Source organism: Siphateles boraxobius, unplaced genomic scaffold, assembly GCF_051911475.1.
Source record: "Siphateles boraxobius isolate OS27281-9 unplaced genomic scaffold, OSU_SipBor_1 9, whole genome shotgun sequence".
NCBI classification, from domain to species: domain Eukaryota; kingdom Metazoa; phylum Chordata; class Actinopteri; order Cypriniformes; family Leuciscidae; genus Siphateles; species Siphateles boraxobius.
Window position 1 is genome coordinate 15,350,969 of NW_027509219.1, and position 21,504 is coordinate 15,372,472.

A 21,504-nucleotide genomic window follows, 5' to 3' on the forward strand; every position below is an offset into this window, starting at 1 on the left:
CATATTTAATTTGATCATGAACCATTAATTACATATTAAAGCACAATATTTTAGACAACTTTCTACCAAAATATATATCTATAAAATCTTTCTGTCTCCAAAAATCATCAATAGCCTCCTGTGAAATGTCTCCTGCTGTGACAGCTGCCATAGCGCCTGTAACCAAATGTTGACTGTTTGTCCGAGTGAGTGGAGGGGGCGTGGCTTAGCCACAGGTCAATTGTGAATCCAGTTGCTCTGGTCATGCTGTGTGTTTTTGATTTGATAAAAAGAACCACCTCATAAGAATCATTTGCTTTTGAATTTGAGACTCTGTTCACACTGTATATTTTTGGAAAAAAAAAGGCTCATAAGAATCATTTACTTGTGAATCCAGCTACTCTGGTCCACCCTGTAGTATATTATTTTTGATTCGCTAAAATGTACTAGTTCATAAGAGTCATTTGCTTATGGATCTGGCTACTCTGTCTGTGATAAAAGGAACCGGATCATAAGAATCATTTGCTCATGAATCAGACAACTCTGGTTGCACAGTATATATTTTGATTCGCTAAAAAGAACTGGCTCATATAAATCATCTAAATCTTTGCATGCAGCCCATCAGGACAACTCGATAGAAAGACTCACCATCCTCACCACTTTTTCTTGATACGCGTGTAAATAATGGCGCCATCTTTGTGCACAGACAAGTGTGAAGAAGATTTAAGAGCTTTCCTCATACAAAGCTATTATTTTAATGCTATTATGTAAAAATAGTTTAACAGCATTTCATTGTGTTAAATGCCATCACAGTTCTGGTCTACTAAAACACTAATTAAACTGTATATGGTTTCCCAGTGACAAGCTCTCACTTAAACAATCAATTAAGAGAAGCCATCCTGATGTCAGAGAGCAGGTAGGTTGGAATCACACTAATCCACAATGATCACTTCTCTGCCCACCACATGACAGATCATCGGGGAGCGCTTAATCAATGACCACCCCTCACTGATCAGAGCCCACGGGGCGCTCGGAGCGCCGATCGGTCCAGAGACGTCAGGGGGCATGACTGAGAGCCTGTGGAAAGACAGTGGAGCTAAAAGTGGATCATGTAATTTGTGAAGCTGATCCAGAGGCCCTGGATCAATGCTCTGTAATTGAAAACAGCTCAAAGGCTGCCTTTATCTGATCAGGCCTTCATTTGAGGCTACCCCTGCACGGCTAAATGCCTGAAGATGGGCATCACGTAATAAAAGCTTGCGCTGGTAGTCAACAGGGAAGCCCGCAGATGGGTTTACATTGCCCTGTGTATATTACACAGTCTGTAGGTGGGGAACACACTACGCACTAGACTAGACCGAAGGTTCATTTATCTCAAGACATCAAGATGTCCCGAGGCATACACTCCACTGTGCTAGAAATTCGATAATCTGCGAGCAGGACCGCTCCATCATTAGTGAACTTCCCTTAATTAACGTTCTATATCAATTAAAAGCATCAATAATAATAATAATAATAAAAATACATCAGAGATAGGCATTGTGTGAGAAAAACACATTCTTTTCACACTTTAAAAGCATGATTTCTTTGCATCGTCTTCATGTTCTTTAAAACTATAAAGCTGGTTTGCACATACCCACTTCTGATATATTGAAACTAAACTGGGTTTTAACAAATTCCTTTAAATTTTATTGAAGGTAACACTGCAAAATGAAAGCTATTAAAATTAAAGGACAATTATAAAATGTTTTTACTTTATAAGGTACAGTAAATTGTACCACACCAACCACAATGTAAATACTTAAACACACAGTAACCACAATGCTGAAGACTGTGCTTTGGTGTTCACAATACGAAGGGTGGAAAGCACCTCATGTTAGGTGGTTTTATAGAATTTATAGCTTAATTAACACTGGCAAATATTCATTGACTCAACATGCTTATTTGATGAAGATACACTACCGTTCAAAAGTTTAGGGTAAGTAGTATTGGTATTAGTAGTAAAAGAAATGTATATTTTTTTATTTAGCAGAAATGCTTTAAATTGATCAAAAGTGACAGAAAAGACATTAACAATGCTACAAAAGATTTCTTTCAAATAAATAGTATTCTTTTAAACTTTTCATTTATTGAAGAATCCTGAAATGTATCACAGGTTGATAATAATTATAAAAGTTCATTGAGCACCAAATCGTCATATTAAAATGTTTTCTGAAGGATCATTTGACACTGAAGACGTAATGCCTGCTGAAAAGTCCGCCTTAATATCACAGGAATAAATTACATTTAAAAATATATTAAAGTACAAAACAGTTATTTTAAATTGTAATATTATTTCACAATATTACTGTTTTTAATGTTTGTTTTCTTTTTAATAAAATAAATGCAGCCTCGGTGAGTATCCTGGCCCTAGAAATATTATAGTTTATTTTGTCAGTACTGACACCTCGTGGTCATTTTAAGATCTGTCACTTTGAGTAATACATCAGCCATTTGGATTTCAGAGCTCATTGTGCAGATGTACATCTACGTCCATCCCGAAAGCACAATCTGTAACTTTAAAAGGTTTATTTATGCAGTAATATGATTATGTGAATTTTATGCAAAGTTATGCATATGTTTAAGAACTATTTACATGTGACACGCTAAATGTAACTCGAGGCACATAATTGTGATGCTAGATTGTTTATTCATCTCTTACATCGCTATGTTGGGTAAAGGTGATTTATATGGATCTTACATTTGACTGCATCTTAAATACTGTTTTGAGCCATGTGAAGTGACTAACTTTGTAACAGATAGTATTTTTTCAATTTCTTTGTTCATTTGTGTTGCAGTTTCACAAATTGGTCTCCAGTAAAGTGAGTTTGACCCTGATTTCTGTCTACGACCTTTTCTGAGGCTTTATTTAGCCTGCTGCCAAAGCAAATTAAGAAAAGAGAGCAGACAAGTGACTTCTTATATAAACAATAAAGACTTTTGAACGGTAGTGTAAATACAAACTTCAGAAATGTGGCTGGTAACCATTCTAGCGATGTTGTGTCTGAGGTCAGCTGAACAATTGGAAAAATTCAATAAAAAAAAAGTTTAGCTCTACAGTGAAGAGACATCAAACAAAAAGATGATTATTAATCTTAGCACATTAACCATATCTGCAGTATATGAGAAGAACTCAAACATTAGTAGTACAGCATTGTTAGTTAAGAGTGTATCAAGTTCTCATAATCAGTCCACATAAGACTGTTTCCCATAGGATTTTTTTCAGGGGGAGTAGACCACGAAAAAGGTAATTTTTTGTAATCAAAAAGCATGTCTAATTAATTGAAATCATGTATTATGACTCATTAAACTTATACAACATTTTTTTTAAAAAATCTATGATTTTTTTTTTCAATTTAATTTCAATTCTAATTCTGTCTGTTTTTTTTCTGATAATCAATTGAAGACATAAAACATTCATTTAATTTCTTTTAATCATATGAAATTAAACAAACTTTGAGCTTTAATGTTAAAATTAAAACATGGAAGAATTTTATTTATTATTCCATAAAAAATAAAGTTTGGATGATAATTTATTTGTTTTAGTGTTTATTATTCACTTACAAATAGTATTTTATTAATAAAATAGTGACTTTTTTATTACATTGAGACATCTAAATTCTACTATACAACAGTAATATATTTCTGTCAAGTTAAACCGAACTTTTAATTTGACGGATTGCCGTGAAGACCTTTGAGTTTCTGTGTGTTTATGACATGATGATAGTTTTTCTCAAATGAACAGTTAAATGCTCACGAAGTGACTTTCAGAGCGGATCTAGAGTCTGGAGATGAAGTTCATGCATTCGTGTCTTCATATAGGCAAAAAACAGCGCGAGCGTCACACGTACTTCAGTGTGTGTGTGTGTGTGGTAAATAAGACTGCAAGTCGGCTACACCATTCATAAACACAGAACATGCAGGATTCGTATTTAAATAGTTCTTTTGCGGTTTAATATTCACACACACTAGTATACACTCACCGTAAAGGATTATTAGGAACACCATACTAATACTGTGTTTGACTCCCTTTCGCCTTCAGAACTGCCTTAATTCTACGTGGCACTGATTCAACAAGGTGCTGAAAGCATTCTTTAGAAATGTTGGCCCATATTGATAGGATAGCATCTTGCAGTTGATGGAGATTTGTGGGATGCACATCCAGGGCACGAAGCTCCTCTTCCACCACATCCCAAAGATGCACTATTGGGTTGAGATCTGGTGACTGTGGGGGCCATTTTAGTACAGTGAACTCATTGTCATGTTCAAGAAACCAATTTGAAATGATTCGAGCTTTGTGAGATGGTGCATTATCCTGCTGGAAGTAGCCATCAGAGGATGGGTACATGGTGGCTATAAAGGGATGGACATGGTCAGAAACAATGCTCAGGTAGGCCGTGGCATTTAAACGATGCCCAATTGGCACTAAGGGGCCTAAAGTGTGCCAAGAAAACATCCCCCACACCATTACACCACCACCACCAGCCTGCACAGTGGTAACAAGGCATGATGGATCCATGTTCTCATTCTGTTTAACCCAAATTCTGACTCTACCATCTGAATGTCTCAACAGAAATCGAGACTCATCAGACCAAGCAACATTTTTCCAGTCTTCAATTGTCCAATTTTTGTGAGCTCTTGCAAATTTTAGCCTCTTTTTCCTATTTGTAGTGGAGATGAGTGGTACCCGGTGGGGTCTTCTGCTGTTGTAGCCCATCCGCCTCAAGGTTGTGCGTGTTGTGGCTTCACAAATGCTTTGCTACATACCTCGGTTATAACGAGTTGTTATTTCTGTCAAATTTGCTCTTCTATCAGCTTGAATCAGTCAGCCCGTTCTCCTCTGACCTCTAGCATCAACAAGGCATTTTCGCCCACAGGACTGCTGCATACTGGATGTTTTTCCCTTTTCACACCATTCTTTTTAAACCCTAAAAATGGTTGTGCGTGAAAATCCCAGTGACTGAGCAGATTGTCAAATACTCAGACTGGCCCGTCTGGTACCAACAACCATGCCACGCTCAAAATTGCTTAAATCACCTTTCTTTCCCATTCTGACATTCATTTTGGAGTTCAGGAGATTGTCTTGACCAGGACCACATCCCTAAATGCATTGAAGCAACTGCCATGTGATTGGTTGATTAGATAATTGCATTAATGAGTAATTCAACAGGTGTTCCTAATAATCCTTTAGGTGAATGTATATCGCGATTTGATTTCATGTGTACTGAACTGCGGGCCACCCCCCCAAAACAATGGTAGGGGAAACACTTGTAAGACTAGAATAAGTCATGGAGTATCAACCATATGAAGAGTGACTTATGAGATATTAAATAGGTCTTCAGGTCTCTCAACACCAAACAGAACATAGGCATTAATTAACATTCTATACCAATAAAATCTGGAACTGTTAATGATCAGAGGCTTTGCTGAGAGCCACGGCACAGCAGGAGACCGCCATAATAATGCTGACGGCCTTTCATTTCCTCCCTGGATAATGGCTGTCACACTCAGGATCGGAGGGGAAAAAATGAGCTGGCACTGAAAGCATCCTCATATGCATGTCTGCTCTGCTTTTTGGCATTACAACGAGCGTGTATACGTCTGTGAGTGTGTGAGCCAGTGTGAAATAATGTGGGAGACAGTAAAGAAGGAGCAAGCGAGGACTCCCTCAGAAGCAGAATACTGGGCATCCCCCTGTTATCCCCCTCCGCCCTCGCCTTTCTCAAATCCTCTCTGATTCTTCCTCTTTTCATCTTCAGTCGCTCCGCTTCCCTACTGCGGCAAACGCTCGTCCCATTTCCATTCATCACGCATTCATTCATTTCCTCTGCTCTCATTCGTCTGTACTCCAAAGCTTAAAAACAAGGCATGTTCAGGGTCCTCTGGGAACAGCGTGGAGAGATGAAGAAAAGCAAAACGCAACTCGGTTGATCAAAATCTCAGGTAGACGTTTGCGTAATAGTTCTGTGAAAACCAGAGCCGACAGCTCTTCGTTTTTTTTTTTTTCGCTAACATGCCATAGGGTTCTTTTAATGAAGGCAGCTTGTGCTTGTCTACAGTCTCTCTAGGGTAGGAGGCTCATTATGGAGCACTAAACTCTCAGTCTCCTTTAGCAGGGTGAATTGATGAACAGAAACAGCATAGCAAACATCAAGGTTACACCCCTAATGTTAACTGTTATCTGACACATGAGGAACTCCCACATACGATTGACAACTTATATGATATTCTCTGAGGAAGCACCATCTTCAAAATATTTGGATGAGAATATAATTGGACAAGGATTATGATGGCTGGTCTCATAGGAATTGGTAGATACAAAGACAAACGTGTTCCCTCCAGTCCAATTTTATCAGAGTCTGCTCAGAGTACACAGATATTTTCATAATTGGCCCTTAAAAGTTGGAAAAAAGTGAAACATTTCTAGATGTAGGTGCAGTGATTAATTTGTAAATGAATAATTGTCGGAACCAAAACAACAATTAAAGTGCTGTGACCAAACTGACCATACAACTTTAGTTTTCCCGGAACATGACGTCACTAAACTGTGAAGGCACAACTATAAAAGCATCATTCACAAGTTTCTGCCTGGCCCTACACCTTATTCCGCCACGTATTCTGTATACATTGAGACCAAATATCATTCTCTCACCGACAACGTTGTTGCCTCATTCATTACATCAATTTCTGAACTAACTCCCGTTGTTTGTCTCCCGCTATCCTGATTAGTATTAGTGTTGTCCAGGGCTCTTTTAACCACAAACACCACCAGCTTTAATCGTTGATATAAAAATTTTATATATGCTTGACTGTCTTTTTGACATTTTGAAGAAATTAACTTATTTTTATTAAAATAATTAGTCAGGTATATACACTCTCTCCGAACTTTCCGCTGCTCACCGTGGGCAGGGCTGGACTGGCCATCGGGCATACCGGGCCCTTTCCCGGTGGGCCGACGTGCTTTTTGGGCCGATACAGATCATTCTTTAAAAAAAAAAAAAATTTTGTCTAACGGCCCATAAGACTCGTACATCGGCGGCCCATTCGTTTAGTTTTGCTTAATTGGCGGGGCTGGGATCTTTGTGCTGGTGTAATGCATTGGACAAAAAAAGTCAGCATAGGTTTTTTTTTTTTCAAAGACCGGCCCATGAAACGCGTAGATCAGCGGCCCATTGGTTCTTTTCTTGATTGGCACTGGGCTGGTCCAATCACATCTTTAAACCAATCCCCCTTTGGGCTCTGAGCGAGCGTGCAGTGTCAGTGTGTATCTGTCAAAATAGTCAGAGATGGAGAAGAAACGCAAGGAATGTGCAGAGAAATAGGGTAAAGAAAGAAACTGGACCATCAAGTGTCTGATGAGGATATTGAGGAGGATCAGGAGAGAATGAGTGAGTGTAGAGAACTGTGGTAAGCAGAACTAGGCTACTTTCAGAACACTGAGGCGATGAGTGTTGGAACCCATCACCCAGGTACGCATTATTTACACATCGGCATAGTTGACGATTACGCATTTTACTAGAATTGTAATGAGACGCGTTTGTAAACCATGTTTTCCGCCAAAATAAAAGATTATGTGTTTATCTCTTTCAAGCATAGAAATTAGTACAAATAGTATTTTTCAGTGCATTTGTTTTACAATATATGGCTATTACTGTCATGGAATTAATATTATAACTATTATTATGTAGTAGTGCAATGTAGACAGACACTATATCACAACTAAAATAGTTTTTTTTCTTTGTTCAATTTCCACACTGATTATGGGTTGGTGCTCTTAATTTTGAACTCTCAAAGTGCACAAGATTGATGAATTTAACATTAAAAAGCACACATTTTTCTCCCCCAAACCCCCCTAAGGAGACAGAGGTCCACCCACCACAGATGTACCAAAAATCCTGTGTCAAACACTGGTATTGCTATGCCAATGCAGCTTATAGCTTGTTTTAGGATTCATTATTCCGGAGTAGTTCGATTGTATTTTACAATTAGTAGTTATTTCATCTATTAACTCTTACTCATTCCTACTCACTCATTAGGCTACATGGCATTAGTGGTTTTAATAGGAGTTGGTATACATATTCAGGGGCGTGAAAAGATCGTTTATATGTAGTGGGCCAGTCTGGGCCAAAATGCCCGGGCCGATTTTTAGCCCCAGTCCAGCCCTGACCGTGGGTAAAACAATAAGCAGTAAGCAACAATCAATGAGAGTGATTTTGAACTTAAGAAAGCTGATTGGTCAAAAATGTATATGTTGAGGGCCAATAGCAAAACATAACCTCCAAATACATCTACATAAACTCATGCTTGCTTTGTCTCACACGTGTACACGCACTGTCACCATGTAATGCACTTGCTAATGTCAGATTGTTTAAAAACAAATACTGAAACTAAAAACTAAAATTTGACATTTAACGGACCAGGATCCGGCTCAAAATAAGCACTGCATGGGTGGTATTGTGGGATTAATTACATTCGTAAAATTTACCAAGGATACTAATTCAATGTATTTTGATCTGAAAACATAAGCCTTGATTAGGCTTTCTGTCAATTTTAGTCCCTGTCATGATCAAAATGTGAGATTTTAAAAAATTTTGTTGGGTATGGTCCAACATTGTGCTCATTTTGATGCATCAGTAATCCAAATTCTTGAGATATACCCTAAAAACAAGGTATTGCAGATGTTTTGTGGCCTGGAAATAAATAAATAGAAGTTTTGCAAAAAAATATAGGGGTACAAAAGTATTTAAAAGTATGGAGCAGGAAATTTTTTGCAAATTTTAGATTTAGGTCACCATAAATAGCCTTAACTAATTCGACACCTTCAAGGATCAGTTGGATTACCGGTAATTGGATAGCAAGTTCAACCACCCCAAACACTTTAAAAAACTGCTAGCAACAACTTCACAACACCATAGACACGGCACTGCTTTTGTACTAACAACCACTCAGAATCAGAACAAGGCAGAAAGCACTTAGCAACAGCCTAGCAACCACAAATAACACCCTGGCATGGTGGTGACAAGTTTTGAGAAAAATTCTTGATAAAAATGTACTGTAAAAATCCAGGTATTCTCATTATTCATTCAGAATAGGATGAGTATTTTAAAAAAAACAAGGTTAGTAGCAAATAAGTTAAGTTAAAATAAAAAGTTATGGGTCAGTAAGATTTTGTAATGTGATCGCAAGATATCTCATATGATCACCAAGGCTGCATTTATTTGATCAATAACATAGTAAATCAGTAATATTGTGAAATATTATTCTTTAAAAAACTGTTTTATATTTGAATATATTTTAAAATGTAATTTATTCCTGTGATGGTAAGGCTGAATTTTCAGCATCATTACTCCAGTCTTCAGTGTCACATGATCCTTTAGAAATCATTCTAACATGCTGACTTGGTGCATAAGAAACATTTTATCTTATTATTTTATCTTAAACACCTTATTATTATAAATGTGAATCTTTTTGTGGAAACCTTGAGACGGTTTTTCAGGCTTCATTCAAAAGAACAGCATTTATTTGAAACAGAAATCTTTTGTAACATTATAAATGTATTTACTGTTTATCTTCTGAATGCATCCTTGCTGAATAAAAGTATTAATTTCTTAATAAAATAATAATTAATATTTATCAATATATTTATTATTTTTAAATATTATATAATAAATAATTAACTGTATATTAATTGCATCTTACATCATATTACAATTATATAATGTCTATATATTTAATAGAAAAAAACAACAACAACAACAACGCAATTAATCATGACCCCTTACTTGTATGTAAACTCTGTAATAAGAAATGTGCCTACCATTGAAGCAATTCAATCTTGAAGTGTCAACTTCACGTTTTTGCAAGAACGCATGGCGATCTGCGGCGCAACGAAATGTTATGCAATTAATCTGATTGAATGTTTCAATCGATTAACAGCGCTAGTAATAAGATGTAATATCACTTAGCAATAAGAAATGAACATGCAGAGAGTGCACTCAATGTTAGCTGACTCACCGGCTGGCTGTGTGCAGAACTCCACCGAGACCTCCTTCTTCTCCCTCTGATCAAGGGGAAGCTGCCAGGGCATCTGATGGGGTCGGGCCACCACCCGTATCTTATACACAGTCATGGGCTTCAGGTTGTAGAAGTGGTATTTGTACCCTCCAGGCTTCACTACATCATACTCCCCATCATTCAGGAAGATCATGTGGCTGTAGTTACTGTTGCTCGGCATCCAGGTGAGTTCAGCCGAAACTTGTGTGATGTTCTCCACACGAAGGTAATAGGGTGCAACCACCACATCTTTCCCCACCAGCAGTGTGCAGCGCAGCGGATCGGAGAGCCCCCGCTCTGTCATGCTCTGGATGGAGATACGGTGAGTACAGGAAGCCAGGTTCAGCTTCTCGATCAAAGACTTGGTGCGGCCGCCGAAGGGCACGCTCATGCGCACCTCCTGATCAACCAGCACGTTGTAGCCACTGATGGGTGTCCACCCAGGCAAAACCACTGGAGGCTCCCAGCTTATAATGACACTCTTGGCCAGCTGTTTGATCAAGGTAATGCGGCGGGGGTAAGGCACGATGTCTTCTCCGATCTCATCTATGTTCACGTCCAGCGTGCCTGTGCCGTTGCTGCAGGGTCCCAGAAAGTCCATGCCCAGCCCAATGCTCATGCCCAAGCTGCTCACCCCACTGCTGCTGCTGGTGCCCGTCCCGGTACCCGAGCCCAGGGCATCCAGCCTGTCCGAGAGCAGCGTGCTGAGCGTGCTCACGGCGCTGCTCGGCATGGAGGGGGGGCTGTGGTTGAGGTAGGACGGTTCCTTGATGCGGTCTAAGAGAGGAATGGAGGGAAGATCCTCATCCTGGACAAAGTCCACAAAGTTGGAGGGAACGAGACCCTGCTGTCCATCCAACAACTCCCCTGAAGTGCAGAAAAGGGCATTGAGTGGTGAAAAAGAGCATGAGGGAGAAAAGACTATTCATGCTACAAAAAGATATTGTTATTAGGAAATATGTCAACATGAAAAAGAAAACTGCAGTTGTCAATGTCTTCATAGGATCTTTAACAATTTTGACTGCTTACACTACAGTATATTGTTCACACTCAGAAAACAGCAGCAGTTGAACACTACTATTTAAAAGTTTGGGGTCAGTAAGATTTTTTTTCAATTCAAGAAATTTATACTTTTATTCAGCAAGTATGCATTTAATTGAAGACAGTAAAGGTGACAGTAAAGCCATTAAGTGTTACAAATGGCTTCTATTTTGTTACTTTTTGAACTTATCATGTGACACCTAAGACTAAAGAAATGACTAGAGAAAATTAAGCTTTGCCTTCACAGGAATAAATTGCATTTTATTCAAATAGAAAACAGTTATTTTAAATTGTAATTATATTTCATACTTTATTTGATCAAATAAATGCAACCTCGTTGAGCAGAATACCTTGAAGAGACTTTCTTTCTTAAAAAAATCTTATTTACCTCAAACTTTTGAATGATAGTATATAACCACTCTGAAGTAGTCTTGTATTATGACATACCTTCATAGAAGCCGTCCTCATCCATGGTCCCATAAACATACAGGTACTTCCCAGCCACCAGGGGGAGCTCTGCTTCAGGATGCTCATTGGGGCCATCGTAAGGGTTATAACTGCACAGAGGAAACGCTGTATTCAGTGTTGCCAAGTCCGCTTATTTTAAGCGACTTTGGGCTTGTTTTTCTGTAAAGTCGCTTACAAATATTGGTAGTCGCGGGTCGCGTTTTTTTTTGGGATTGTTTCTAAAGTGTAGTTGCTTATTTGGGCTTGTTCCCACCTCGTTGTCAAGCAGATATTTTCTATATGTTATTTAAACGTAGGAGTTTGTCTTGCCTGTTCCCGCTGCCCCCCCCCATAGAGATCCTAAGTCCCTCCCCTTCCGGTGGACCACCATGGGACCTCATTTCGGAAAAATATTGTATGGTAGTCAATGGCGAGAGACAAAAAATATTTGGATCCCGTTTGAATTGTGCCCTGAATTACACATATGATGTTTGTCAATTTAAAAGATACATTTTAAAGTCAAGAAAGTCGCAGTTTGATGTAAAACTGTTGAGGTATAAGACTGTGAAAATACGTAATTACAAAGACTACAAACCCAAAAGGCGCGCATGTGACGTCTTACCTTTTCACTCAATGAATGAAGCTAACTTTACTGAAGCTAACGTCTGTCATTTTTTCTATAGTCTAACGTTATAATCGTAACGTTACGCCGTAATGCCTGTGTGTTTTGTACCAGACTGCACACACATGAGCTTGGTGACGTAAATAGTGCGATGTAGTTCATTGAGTGATTTTCACATAAAACGAAATGTTACTCTTATGTTTTATGACAAACTGTGACTTTCTTGACTTTCATAATTATCTTATAAATTGACAAACATCATATGTGTAATTGAGGGCACAGTTCAGATGGAATAAAAAGATAAGTTGTCTCTCGCCATTGACTACCATACAAATTTTTTTCCGAAATAAGGTCCCATGAGCCGGAAGCAGAGGGGAGGGACTTAGGCTCTCTATACACAGAGTTTTTTCCCACCCACATCCTGCTTCTATTTGGCTCTTACCCAGATGGCAATGAGTACTAGCCAATCAGAGGCAGAGCAGGGCAATCGTTTTTTTTTTTCTGGTTAGGAAAACGTCAGTGAGTGACGTTTAAATGAAAATACGTGCGAGTCACGACCGTCGCGACTGATGGTGACTGGACTGTAGGAGAATTTTTATATATTAATTATATTTTAGATATTATAGATATAGATATTATAGTTTAATATCGTTTAACCGTTTAACTGTCACTCCCCCTTTTTTCGCATAGACATAAAAATCACTATCCAAACTTAAATGGTTGTAATTCAAGAATGCTTTGGAATATAGACCTATGGTTGGTCTTGTTTTAAAGAAGACATTTGCCAGATTATTGTTGAAGTAAAGTATTGTGAAATTATGAAAGTGAAACAGAAACAGAAAAAAAGTTTTACAAGTTTGAGTTAATGAAAATGAACAATGTAAAAATATCATTATTTATATTTTATATAAAATATATATATATATATATATATATATATATATATATATATATATATATATATTACAAAACATATTTTACTCTAAAATTGCAAGAAAATGTAAGCCAAAAATCTGAAGAAGTTGTGTTCCAAATTTTAGGTTGACATCTCAAAAATGAGCTTTCAGTTACAATTTATTTGGGCGTAGTACCAACATTTTTCACTAGACGGACAGCCAAGCTTCATTACTGAAGAAAAATAAACGGTACCGTATGCACAGTTTTACAAAACTGCGAACAGTTTACCAATCTGTCCACATGGATGTATATTGACAATCTGTACCCACAGTTTAAAACTATCCATCCCCACGGATTGTAAAACCGTGCACACAGTTTATTTATTTTTCTCTTCCCGGAACCTAGGGGGGCTCCGTAAAAAAAGCTCTTTTACTGTCTATGAGAAAAAGTCGCTTGTTTTGGGCTTGTTTTCACGGGCCTGGTTGCTTATTTGTCTCGCGAGATCTGGCAACACTGGATTCATTCATGATTTTAAAAAAAACAACCTTTTATTAAACCTTATTTTGTATGGTATATTCTAGATTAAATCAAACCTAAAGGAGAAATGTATATGTTTTGATGGTAAACTATTAGTGGAAAATGCTTATATACAGTAACTAAGCAATTGGTAGGTTAATTACCCTGAAATGTTAAGCACTGTAGCTCTGTGGCAGCTACAGTACAAAACATTGCTTGGTTTGTCCGGGCATCCCGGCCAGCTTGATATAGTGGAGTGCAACTTGTTTGAAACATTATTTTTCATTATTTTTGTAAAAACCATCTGGTGGTGCTAGTGGAGCCAATGGGCAAGCTGGCTGAAAGGTTTAAAGCAAAAATGTGAAGCTTGTATTTTTGGTAAATCTTTTCTATGCTTGTATTACCGTGTATTTTAAATGTTAATCTGCTGTGCTTGGTAGATAATCAAAATTCTTTTCTGTACGGTAATTGATTGTGTGCACAGATGTTGTTGATGTACTTAACTTGTACTTAACACAGACTTGATACAGTCACTAACACTATTCTATACCTAATGATTACAGCTAATGGCATGATATAACAAATCATTACAGCTAATGACATACTATAACCTATTATTACTGCAAACGTCCAATTGTAACGTATGGTAACATGTTACAACAGCTGTAGTGGATCCACTTACTTGTAACGGGCAACACACAGTCTCACTTTGCCTGTGTATCTGGACTTAGACCTGGGGGACGAGCCGGGCTCTTTATCCATCTAAAAGAAAAAGGGGACATAAAAATAATTCTTGCATATGGGCCCAGGGCATGGATTGCTAAGCCACTGAAACTCCTAGACCTCGAGATTGGATTTGAAAACCAGATCTGATTGTGTGCAGTGTGAACAAAACTTAAGAATGTCAATGACAAATCAATGGGTTGTAAAGAGAATACATGGTTTTCACGTTTTGATTTTTGATAATTTTTTAGGCAAAAACTGAAATCTGAATTAATTGAGAACAAATTCTCGTGTGCAATCTGATAATGTGGGCGATTAAGCCAATAGCGCCAGCAGAGCACAGTCTGAGCAGACAGATTGGACTATTCACACCCACACACAATTTCTCTCTCACACACACACAGTCTGTCAATGTATACTGTAATTATTCTCATAATGACCAAATCACTGTGGTACGGCACACTACTAGAATCTACTTTTCTCTGTTGGGTTTTTATATGTTATATTCTATTCTATTCTATTCTATTTATTAGACTCTATACAAACTTTATTTTGTAGACAATTTCAGTGTTTTATAAATTTTAACTTGATAATAAATTTAAGTCAAATTGTAAATTATAAAAAAAAAAATGTTGTGAAAATTCTCCATTGATTTGCGTTGTTGCCTTTCAAAATGAAGGGGTTAAATCATTGTAATATTCGCATACTGAATTGCTATTAGACTTCTTTCTTGCATTTATCTGGAATTTTTTTCTTTCTGGCATCTTTTAGCCATCTATAGCTGACTTTTTCGCTTCTAATTCTTGCATTTACTTTACACACAGAACAAAAGTCTAAAACCTATTAAGGGGTCATGAACTGATAATTCAAATTTTCCTTTATCTTTGACAGTTAAGAGTTCGTTCAAACTATAAAAAATACCCTGTAAGTTTCAAAACTTCCTTGTTATTCCAAAAACTGCATTTATTGAAACTAAGGCCAGAAAACGACAGGATCTAAAAAGTGGTGACTTATGACGTCACACAGCAGCGAAAGACCAATGTGAATGTCTCAGCAGTGCATTATTCATTTTACTGTGGATTATTTGGTAAATTTCAGTGCAGACTTTTACGATATGGATCTGCCAGCAACGCCCCAAACATGTCAGAATCAGAATCAGAATCAGAAAGAGCTGTATTGCCAAGTGTGCTTGCACATGTAAGTAATCATGTTTATTCTAATGCCTGATCTGTGATCAGTGATTTCTGATGTATAATTATTCAAGTTCAGACAGATTATCTCTCAAAATCGTTCAATACTGTTTATGCATCAGTAAATCAAGCCGGTGACTAAAGGATCAACTTCACGTCGTTTCTCTTAGTAGGATGAAAATAATCTTATTTAAACTGTGATTAAATTACATACAGAAAGCAATCAAAGAATGCTCTTTCCAATCGCCCAAGCTGTCAATCACACAGCGGGAGTTTATCTGGACACTTGCCAAAATGTTATGTAATCAATGATGCTGTTACAATTTATAACGAAGCTCTAACTGTATTTACATCGTGTTTGCATTGTTATTTGGTGAAAGCATTCGTGAAAGTGCAGAAATTGCGTTGCCATAATTAGATCTCTTCATTCACGCGATCAACAGACTGTATGTCCTCTGCTCAGTGCTCATCACTGCAACCTTTCATGTGATGGGAATACAACATAAGTTTTCACGATTCTTTAATCATGATAGCTGTAATAGTAAAAACATAGTAAAAGATTTCGAGAGAGTTCCACTTGTAATTCCAGTAGCTATTTCATATGCAAACATGTCAGCCAATCACAGCAGTGGGAGTTTACACTGAAGTCTCACAGCAGACACGCCCCTTCAAACAGAGCGTTCAAATCAGAGGCTAAAATAAGGCTTGGAAAAATGCCTTTTATTTGTAGATTATGATTTTTTTTTAATGTAAAAATCATACTAACATTATAAGGGCACCCCAGGAAACATTATAAAATAATCCAGTTCATGACACTGCTTTTGTGCTGGCTTTGTAAGCACCGGTATTTCATTCAGAAAAAATGTTAATCTAAACTATTTTATTCTGTAGAACCGCACTTCTTTCTATATATTTAACTTTCAGTTTAAAAGATTCAACTAAAATGAAAGTGTGAAGGGTTAACATTAAAGGTAAAATGAACTAACACTGATTGGTTGGTTTGTTTGAGATACTCACAGCAGTGGCGATGACGGGCCGCACCTCTGAGAGGAAGGCCCGTCGTGGGCTGGAGGGGGTGCTTCGTGACAGGAAGGTGGGTTTAACAGACAGGAGCTCTACCTTCTCCCCCTCAGTCATCTGCAGAGGCCGAATGAGCTCTGAGATCTTACTCATTGAATCCTCATTACCTTCACACACACACACACACAAAAGTGACTGATTACTTCATTCCTTTGTACAGCCCCATCTCAGCACATCATCACTGCTGTTGATTTTTTCAGCCTTCAGATTTTTCAGCATTAGATATTGTTTCATAAGCTCTAATTGGAAAGGTAAGGGATAAAAGATGGCAAACTGAAGATAAACAAATATGAAGTGAACTATAATCAATCAATCCCTTACAGAAACTATACAGTACTGTTCAAAAGTTTGGGGTCGAAAATGTTTTTAAAAGAAGACTCTTATGATCAGCAAGGCTGCATTCATTTGATCAAAAATACAGTAAGAACTACTGAAATATTAATTCAATTCAAAAGAACTGTTTTCTATTTTAAAATATTTTAAAATGTAATTTATTCCTGCGATGGGAAAGCTAAATTTTCAGCATCATTACTCCAGTGTCAAAGGATCACTGTTATCCACTGTGATCACTGTTCAAGGATCACTGTTACTCCAGTGATCCTTGAAAAATCATTCTAATATGCTGACTTGGTGCTCAAGAAACATTCCTTATTATTATCAATGTTGCAAAGAGTTGCTGCTTAATATTTTGTGATTTTTTGTTTTTAAACAGCATTTATTTAAAATAGAAATCTTTCGTAACATTATAAACGTCTTTACTTCCACTTTTGATCAATTTAATGCATTCTTGCTGAATAAAAGTATTTTAAAAAAGTGGCAAAACTTAAAACCAAATGCCATTTATTTTAAACAAATAAATCAGCTTCAAAATTATAAAAAAAAAATAATTGATGTATTGATATACTGTATATCGATATATTTTTAACAAGCCACTATCTGGTTGTCAAAGAGAAAAACATGACTAAAATAAGTTAGTTTTGAGAACATTATTTGTTTGCAGATGCAAATAGATTTTATAACACAAAGACAAAGATGCCCAAAATATTCTAATTATGTTGAGGTCCTTGTAATTTATGTATCTACTATTTTGTATATTAATTAGAATGAATGGATCTACGGATTTTCAGCACAAAAGAAAACATACCATGTTACTTGCTACATTACTCAGTTAACTATTTCAGGAAGTGTCAACACATGATCTTCTTCAGAGTGCATCCAGTACCTTTCCCGGAGGGGGCAGAGAGGCCGTTGAGGAGCTGGGAGAGGGTGAGGGGTTTGGTGGGTGAACCGGGAGAGTCGCTCCCTGTGAGCTGACTGCTGCTCAGGATGTCTAACTTCCCAGCTTGCAACCTGAACTTCTCCAACTCTTTTGACAGCAGGTTAAACTGCTCACTCTGTGTCCGGCATTTTTCCTCCAGTTCTCTCACTTTAGCCTGGAAAGAAAAAGAGGGATGGAAAGAAAAGGAAAAGAGAAAGGCTAGCGTTAAAAACCTGTACAGAGACCAAATTGGTCTGGTCTGTAATAAAAAGCAAGATTCTAGCAGCAGTGACATTTACAATAGTTAACATCTGCACTTCACATTAACTAACCGAACAAAGCTAATGAATGGAGCCAACGAACTCTACCAGCTGTGGTAAGCAACCTACAATACTACAAGAATGGCCCACATCTAAAAGGAGGTTTTTCCTACCAAAAATCGCATTGTGTTCTTAGTGCGAAGGACACTTCTCAGCTTCAGACACCAACAGAATCAAACAAAGACAGGAGTCAATCTATGTTCAGCTGTTATTGTACAACAAATCTCTTTTTTGGTCATGAAGATAGCAATGGGAAGTAATATTACATGGAGGAGGGTACCACACATGCCAAAATAACAGTAAAAGCTGTTTATGCCTGATGATTTGACGAAACTCACATGAATACTTGTACATCAATACTATTAACTGCATTAGAGGTGTGAGTTTGCATTTTAATCATGTCAACATGGAACTGTAACTTGTCTTGTGCAATATGTTTATGCACAGTTACAAGTCCACATAAATCACTAAGCAGGACTTTTTGGGCAAGAAAATTAAAGGAGGGTGGTGGAAGGTAGACATGACACGTCCTGCAATCCATCAGTCATGTTTATTTTTGCTGATCTGCTCTGCAAACGCACATATCCATGAGGCGCTAACAGCATTCAGCACAAGTTCAGCATACATGCATCTCAACACAGGAAGAGCAGAAACGATCAGGCAGTGAATGAGATACTTTAACCACTGAGAACAAACTTACTTTCATGAATATGCCCTCAACTACAGAGGCTGCCCTCATTTTCATTGATCTCTTGTTAAGCATCTGTACTATCAAAAAAATTGAATAAAAACTGCCTTTTAAGAGGAATGAGGGTACAGCTGGATGGTTTCAAACAATCTGGTTTTAAAAAAAATCTACAGTGGAAGACAATTTTTTACCCTTTGCTAAAGATGGTAGAGTTTGTGATTAGTTAATTATCTATTTGGATGACAAGTATATGCCACCACCCATTTTACATACATCTTACAAAAACATTTCAAATAGCAGTAACAAACAATTCATTAAAATATTTAAATATAATCATATTTTTTTTATATTTCATTTTATATTGATATTTATATTATGTACACCATTTTATACATATATTGTTAAAATAGTTTTCATTTTTTTTACATTAAAAACAATTTAACTTAATTATAATTTAATTATTAGCAACATTATATACTGTTATTAATACTATTATGTGTATGTATGTATATATATATATATATATGTGTGTGTGTGTGTGTATATATAAATATGTATGTATATTTTGTTTAAAAAATGCTTTAAAAAACAGTTGTTGGCATTGAAGACAAAAGCGTGCAAAACGTGACCTGTTTTTATACCTTAAACATTTATAAAACACAAACAACTTTTGTCAGGTATATATAAAATGACTATGAAGTTTGATGGTTTCTCATAAAATGGTTCAATATTTTGATCTATGGCGATATAGATCAAAGATATTGATCAAATGTTTACAGATCAATCATGGATATGAGTAGTAATTGACAGGACAGCTAAACGAGTAGACAGGAACTACCCCAATGAGTCACACGGGGAGGGAGAACTTTGAAGAAAAGTAACTCGAAAATACCTGCATGCTGTCCAAGTGATTCTGTATATGCAACAAACAAAAACAAAAACAAAAACAAAAAAGACCAGTAACATAGTGACAAGAGATGTAAGAAACCAAACAAATCACAGTTACACACAAGCATTTCTTCAGTTTCAGAAGTCACAAAAACCCAACATGAGTGCTTTTCCCCCCTCCCCCCATTTCCCCTTAATTGCCAATTAATGGCAGCAATGAATGAAAAGAACAAGGCAAAATATGGAAAATAAATCATAAAATGTGCATCAAAGAGATGTAGGCTACATTAGTTTAAAACATTAAATAATGAAACTAATCAGCGAAGATATGTACACAAGAACTTACTTTATTAGTTTATTTGATAAATTTGTCTGAATAACTCAAGATAAAAAGGTGTTAGCTAAGATGTGATTCATTTGGTAGCAAGAGTTTTGGCTAATATGAGAAAATACATGATGACGCATGTGGAATGTGCTGTACTTTAAAGGTCAGCCAAGATAAGATTTAGAATTCATGCTTATATGCACACTCACATACACATGCACTAACATTCATGAGTAGACATCGTTACTCACCTCTAACAGATGGACGGCACCTTCATGTTCCTTCTTAGCCTCAACCTGAGCCTATCAACAACACAAAAATAATATATAACACCATTAATACCAAATCAGTCACTGACATGCTCTTAATAAAAGTCACGGCCAGAAATATTCCTATATGTTCCCACATCTCTCTGTACTGGCAGATCAGCCCATATTTTGCAAGCTGCTCCAAATCTCAGATTTGCATTTTTAAAGGTATTTAGTATTGCTTTTTGACATATAACACAAATAGGCTAAAGAACTGAATATAAAGTATTTTTTATTTGTAAATATAGAAATATTTGGAATTAATCTAGTAAACATGTTCATACACTCAGGGGGAAAAAAAAACTTCTGGCAAAATGTATATTTAAACAAATGGTTTTAATTACATTTATTTAAATTTCTTTAACTTTGCTAGACATATTAATGTCTTTAATTATAGGCAAAGCAAATGTAGTTGCTTTGCCTTTTACCAAATCGTTTAGTTTAAAACCAATTATTTTAGTTTTCTTATAATACAAGTATTCTTATAATACTTATTTTAAAACATTGTTATGAAATGCATTCATTCATTATTCATAATATAATTTAATTAGTTCAGTTTGATGGAAATTTGTCATATACTTGAAATGCATAAATCTGAACATATTCTTAAAAATTCTAGTACCAGGTTTGGTTGAATAAGCTGTAGGCAACACAGACGACACAGTGCATTGTAGGATCATGAAGACAAACATTTTACTGTTTAATGTTATTTTATAGCATTATTTTTCTTTATTCATTTTCATAATTTTTCATAATGTATTTTGTGAAGTCAGAGTATGTTGTACATGTGTGCTGAGCTGAGATATGGGGTGAGCTATATTTAGCATACAAGTATGTGTTGATTCTTTACAAGGTATGGAATGTTTTTCAACTGATGCAATGTACCACAAATGTATACACTGAAGGGAAGTTTCTTAATATGGAAAGTGGACTGTGCCATGTGTAAGCATTAGATATACGTTCCATTTTTAAACATAAGCAACATGTTTTGCTACCTTACAAGAAAGTTGTAAATCCCTCAGTGGTGTATATAAGCTCAATCCTTACTGTACCACCCCAGAGAAACGTAGAGGCATGATGGGGGTGAGGGAGGAGAAACACAGAGAAACATAAAGGCATGAGGGGGTGAG

The 21,504-nt window shown here is 36.7% G+C and overlaps 1 protein-coding gene across 1 annotated transcript in view; it reads right to left on the reverse strand.

Annotated features, from left to right (window-relative positions):
- The window catches only part of rimbp2b (RIMS binding protein 2b), a 175,290-nt gene that overhangs the window by 36,496 nt on the left and 117,290 nt on the right, over window positions 1-21,504 (reverse strand). The window contains exons 10-18 of the mRNA XM_077224507.1: window positions 20,318-20,368; window positions 19,746-19,766; window positions 18,279-18,320; window positions 17,810-18,020; window positions 16,525-16,694; window positions 14,277-14,356; window positions 11,560-11,669; window positions 10,033-10,938; window positions 9,836-9,895 (exon numbers count right to left, since the gene is read on the reverse strand). Coding sequence (XP_077080622.1) covers window positions 9,836-9,895; window positions 10,033-10,938; window positions 11,560-11,669; window positions 14,277-14,356; window positions 16,525-16,694; window positions 17,810-18,020; window positions 18,279-18,320; window positions 19,746-19,766; window positions 20,318-20,368 — 1,651 coding nt within the window. The remainder of the gene's footprint in view (window positions 1-9,835; window positions 9,896-10,032; window positions 10,939-11,559; window positions 11,670-14,276; window positions 14,357-16,524; window positions 16,695-17,809; window positions 18,021-18,278; window positions 18,321-19,745; window positions 19,767-20,317; window positions 20,369-21,504) is intronic.